Source organism: Eutrigla gurnardus (assembly GCF_963514095.1).
Source record: "Eutrigla gurnardus genome assembly, chromosome: 10".
Lineage (NCBI taxonomy): Eukaryota > Metazoa > Chordata > Actinopteri > Perciformes > Triglidae > Eutrigla > Eutrigla gurnardus.
The window spans coordinates 16728268-16734267 of NC_139924.1; the positions used below are offsets into that span (position 1 = coordinate 16728268).

Genomic DNA, 6000 nt, shown 5'->3' on the forward strand with positions numbered 1-6000 from the left:
GAGATACTAACATCAGAGAGCAACAACAAGTACCAGCATTTACAAACGATAGCAGTAAACAAACTAAAACCACATGTCAAGAACCCGAGCTAGCACTAGCCGTTAGCAGGGAGGAGGAGGATGAGGAGGGGGAGGGAGGGGAGGCAGAGTCTCCAAAAAAACGAGGTTGTCACAATGGGCACGAGTCATGTGACCAGGGAGAGAGGGAGGAAGATGAGGAGGAGGTGGAGGAGATGAGGAAGAGGGATCTTCGAGAGGCAGCGGTGGCCATCGTTCAGAACGTAATGTCAGCAGCAGCTGGCCAATTAGAGCGGGAGCTGTGCGTCGACAACGGTCTAAACGGGTGTTATGACGCCGACATTGGATACTAAGAAGGCACACACACACGACAACACAAACACACATTTATGCACAGGTTACCACATGTATGAAATGCACTGTTCATGTAAGTTAATACTTTCCTGAAGTAAACTTAAATGTGCCAAATGTAAAGTTACCACACACTAGTACACACATACGCATGGAAGCACATATTTTTAAGGAATATTTCAACATTTAGTGAACTAAAAGGATTTGCTTTTCCTCGTAAGAGTTCAATGAGTTCATAAACGCAGAGCCGGCTGGAGTCAGGACGTGGATGGCAGGAACCTAAAGGGGTTTAAATTAAGGGCCAGGGACATTTTACCCCCCCTGAAATGTAATTCATAAAACAAGGTGCTCTAGTATAGATTTAGGACCATGTTAGGCTAATAGAGAGCATTTCTCCTTGTTTGATAACAGCTTCCTGCCTCATTTTAAAATCTAAAGAAAAAGACTTAAGGAAGAGAAATCTATTAAGTGAGCAAAAAGGCGAGCAGTAGAAAAGAGTGCTGTGAGTGAAAGAACAGTTATTTTCTCGTTTTTATTTCACGGCAGTTGCATTCTGTAGCACAAATAAATTACCATCAAACACTCAACAGAATGTTTACTCTGGAGACCGTGTAGAGTTAGAGAATTTCTCTCCTCTGTATTTCATTCATTACGTCCAACGTGGATCAGTGAATACTATAATACTACAGCAGTGATTGACATCACAGTGCAACACATGGCATGGCAGTTCATGTAATAGTCATAACATTGAAATCTAGTGATTTGCATACATGGACATTCATTTTCCATTTTATTTTGTGTCGCTCAGCACGACTTTCAAACTAATGTATTTCAATGCAAACTTATGGTTGGACTTACTACGTATTTTGGTTTTGGCTCAAAAACTCTTAGTTAGGTTTAGAAAAACATTACTTCACAACAACATCACCGGTCTCGTGGTTGAAAGTCTTGTGTTGTTGGACCCATCCACCTCACCACCCGTCCACCATAAGTAGTCTTTATCAGTGTTCAATCCTACATCTCTGGATGTTGCATAGTCACATGGATGTGTTAAAAGAAAAAAGGATCCTAATTGATGTTGCATTGGAATAGCTTTTGTACTGAACGACACGAAAACAATGGACAATTCATGTCTCTGCACACAAAATCAATTGATTGCATTTTGTGATTATTTCCCGAACTATGTTGTACAGTGAGACAAAACGAAGGGCATGCACACTGAATTGGTTGGAGCCAGGCTAGCTTCCCCCTACCTCCAGTCTTTGTGCTAAGCTAGGCTAACAACATCCTAACTCCAGCGCCGTAATTTACATACATGAGATTTAAAAAAAAAAGTATTTACTACCTATTTTAAGTTTTCACACAAATAAGTAAAGCCAATTTATATGCAGAACCACTATGTCACCTTTAGCCTGGTGATTGCATGATAAAACAGCAATACAGCAGTGCTTCCCTTCAATCCCCTTTGAAGACATTGTAGTGTAATTGTTAAATAAGAGTTTGTTCATTAGAAGAGAGAGGAAAGCATCCCTTTCTTTTAGTAACTGTTAATTTCATTATCATGTCGAGTTCATGAACAGCCAAACAACGAGATGGTGAGTTTAGATTCCCGGGGCAGCTATGGTTGGAGGCTGACTGTTCATGAACTTGTGTAAATATCATTAAGTGCTACATGGCAAAGTACAAGCTAACTACAGCTCCCATGAAATGGGCCTTTGAGAGTTTATTTTGTGCAGTCATGACCTGAAGACATGAATGAATTTAGCATTGACAAGAGGAAATATAAGGATGGAGATGCAATTTTTCCTGTATCCTGACATTTTAAGCTTTTTGCGCAATATCCTTCCTCCAGCAAAGTTTCACCTCATAGCACTGTTAAACATTCCCACTTGGGAGTTGATCTTGGAAGCTGCTGGACACCGAGCATGAGGAGGTGGAGTGCCTGTGAACCAGAAGGTGCTCTGTTCCCTGCTCCATTATTTATCAGTCTCAACCTCCCTCTCCGTTCAAGTGCAGGGTGAGGCTCGGTGTCCAGCAACCCACCTCGCTTTGATCTCGTGCAGTCCAGCAGATGTTTGTGGAGAGCAACGCGGCTCCTAAAGCTGACTTACTGGAAGCCTCTTTGAAGCTCAAATTCTTTCGCTAAAATTGAATGCTGTTTAACACCTATTTGATACATGAGCAATAGTCCACTACTAAATGAGATGATCTCAGTTGCACAAGCATGGGGTCACATGTCATTGTTTCAGGTATTTTCTTGAGACATTTGTTTTAAAGATCCACACATCTGGGTCTCAAACAACTGCAGCTGCTGAAACTCTCCCAATTTACAATTTCCAAGCATCACTGACCTACTCAAAATCATTGCATGATTGTAGAGTTAGTCGCTTAATGATTAAAATATTGTCTGATTATAATGTAGCACTATAAGCAAATTAAATGTGGATTTGATTCCCTTAAACAACAGCCTTTGGCTGATAAAAGGCAGCCATTGGTGTTTGATCCTTCACCCTTTGCTACAACTGTAAAACAAAAGAAAATAGACTTCAAACCTAAAAGGATGCTTCAGATCACATTTGCAGGAGTGTTTTTTCTTCCATCAGATGTTCAAGAGTAATTTAAAGTCATTTAAACGTTTGGCATCTCAAACTACTTTCCTTGTATATGCAGCTCTACTTTTCTCCCATATAATGTCAGAAACTATTATTAGTAGTCCCATTCACCATCCATTTTGGATGGAAGTGTTTATGAATAAGAAACGTTTAAATGTATTAGATTCTCCTCTATGCGACCTAGTCTTCCAGCCAACGCCATGTCCTTAATGGAACAGTTCACTGTAAAGAGATTTAATTGTACTTCTTCTTTCTTCCTCATCTTCTTCCATGCTAATGCTAAATGAGCCCAAGCAGCAGTGACACCAAAATTATAATTATCTCAGGATTTATTTTTTGCAAGAAGAATTTATCTGCTGATGATTTTACTGCAAATGTTCAAACTGAGTGTGTGATTACAGCCCATTCGCCAGGAAAAACTGCAGGCATTTGTACGTTTCTACAACCCACAGATTATGTTATCAGAGACTTAGTACAACAGGCGACGTGCAGAGCAAGTGATCGAGCTCCCCTTACATAATGTCACAATAATTAATCAGAAGCAAAAAAGGAGTGTAGATGGGCAATGCAGTCGCCCGAATCGTTTTTTGCCATTGTTCGTTGAATGACGGTGTTTCTACACGTTAGATATTACACTTACAAAAGCAAACGATGTCACAAGGTTAACATTGTGAAACAAGTGGTTAGGTTTAGGCAACAAATATACTTGGTTCGGGTTAGGAGAATGTATTAACCAAATGTTTTACAACATTAAGCATTGTGTGTTTCTGCAAGTGTTTCCTGTGGTCAACAGTATGCTCAGCATGAGTGCAGTTAAACTAGTGTCATCACCAACTTATAAAAACATGGATGCTGCAAGACTCCCCTGTTCTTTGTTTAAAAAAGAGTAGGCTAATTTAGTTTTGTCTGAACAAGACAGAAATAATTGATCAATGATACTAGATGTCCCTTCCATGGAGCTGAACCATTTGTTTGACCTACGTTTTGCCTGAAGAAGGGTTCAAACCACTAAAAACTTCATTGCAGACGCTGGACCTTCATGTTTTGGCCTCTCTCCTCGGTCCTCCAGCTGCTCCAACTAGCTGTAGCTTAGATAGTTAGCTCTCTGTTTATTGTGGAAGAGAAAAGCTGGTTTAGCAGACATCAATAGAGTTGAGTCCATCAACGGATTAGTGGGTAAAATCAAAGTATCACGGAGCCGCTTCAACGAGCCAGATTAACTAGCCTTCTTTCTCTCTGCCGCATCTCTCGGGGGAAGCGAAAAGAAAGACAGAAATATAGACGGATCAGTGGATGTGCAGGTTATCTGATTTCAGGGGGGAACTTTCTCTTTAAGACCTAAAGTCTGTGAGCTCTGTGGGCAGTCAAAACATAAAGACACAAAAAAGAAAAGGAACAAATACAGGTACAGGAAAAAAAGGGAAAGACAGGTAGAAAGAAAGACGGTCTTCCTGTTCATCGTATCATGTGATATGATGATGTTGATGATGTTGATGATGATGATGATGATGATTATCCTCCACTATAATGTGACAACACTTTTCCCATGAACTTGTTGTGATATTGTTGTTGTTTGCTTCGTGTACGTGCTTAACACAATAAATAACTCAAACTAACCCACCATTATGGAGACCAACATCTGTACTAAACCACTAAACACACATACAACATATAACCCTTTTTATGTGACTGTTTATTATTATTATTCTTTTTCCAAGACCTATTTTTAATACATTTTTTCAATCTCTTCTGTTATCATTTACCAGACAAAAAGGCGGGAAACGTGTGAGGCCACACAAAGAGGATTAGAACTGCCCGGGATTCGCTGAGCAAGGAGCTCTGAGCCCCACCCCCCCTAACTCCTCCTCCCCCCTCCTCTCTCCCTTCATCCCTCCTCCTTCCTCCCGAATAAACGGAGTAATCATGTGTTAGCAGAACACCATGGTGAGAAAGAGAGAGAGAGAGATTGAGAGAATGAGAAAGATGCAATCCATGTAGATGAGAAGTGAAAATAATAATTACTCAGAAAGCAATAATTCAAACCCTTCTTTTCGTCCCTCCATCCATCCATCCCCTCCGTCCAATACATGCATACATACATACAAACATGTACATCCAGTGTTTTTATTTTTCTTTGCTTGTCTGTGAGATTTTATATTGTCTATGAGAGAAAAGAAAAATGCAGAAATGTAAAAAAAATGAAAATCGAGACATTCCACCCCCCTGTTTCCCCCGCTGCCCTATTTTCTTCCTCGTCAAGCTACTTTACTCTGCTCTCTGTCTCTACCGACTCCTGATTGGTGGATTTAAAGAACAAAAAAAGAAAAAAAAGACTGTTAGTTTTATATTGACAGCCATTTTGGTTTGTAGTCCCCCCTCAACCCCTCTTGGCCCCCTTCTCCCCATCCGTCCCAGTAGATATTTGACAGTACAGCAGGACCATGTTGCTACAGTATATAAACTGCCCTGAGGACTGCCACTTCCCAACCAACACTGCAATGTCTTCAGCTCTGTGTGTTTAATGTTTTTAGACTGTTATATTGTGTACATGAATTTAAAAAAAGAAAAAAACACCAACAAGTCAAAATGTTTTTTTTTTTTTCTGTTTGGTTTGAATTCTCTTTATTCTTTCTTGTTTTATTTTTAAAAAACACATCTGCTCACTGTTACCGCAGTCTGGCGATATGCTGTAATTAAAAAAAAAAAGATAATAATGATGATGTTTTGTTGGTCCAAGTTTTCACATGTCCGCTAGCAAATTGTCAAGAAAAAATAGTACAATAAAGACTAAAATCTAACAACTAAACTGCAAGTCATTGTGGGATTTTCTATTTTTATCTGGATGATTGAGGTGTTGTGTGCAGATGGGCGAGTTGAAGGGTGGAGGGGCGGGGCGGGGCGTTACGCTGGATCACCATTGGATGTTCATTAATCTGTGTATCGATAATCTCATCCTTTTACGTAACAGGCGGAATAATACGAGATTTCTTTGTATTAAAGTAGATCTGTATGTATTATC

The 6000-nt window shown here is 39.9% G+C and overlaps 1 protein-coding gene across 1 annotated transcript in view; it reads left to right on the forward strand.

Moving 5' to 3' along the window:
• The window catches only part of LOC311019651 (uncharacterized protein), a 33584-nt gene extending 27802 nt beyond the window's left edge, over positions 1-5782 (forward strand). The window contains exon 4 of the mRNA XM_084019243.1: positions 4748-5782. Within this exon, the coding sequence (XP_083875369.1) occupies positions 4748-4770 (23 nt within the window). The 3' untranslated portion in view covers positions 4771-5782. The remainder of the gene's footprint in view (positions 1-4747) is intronic.
• The last annotated feature ends 218 nt before the right edge of the window (positions 5783-6000 follow it).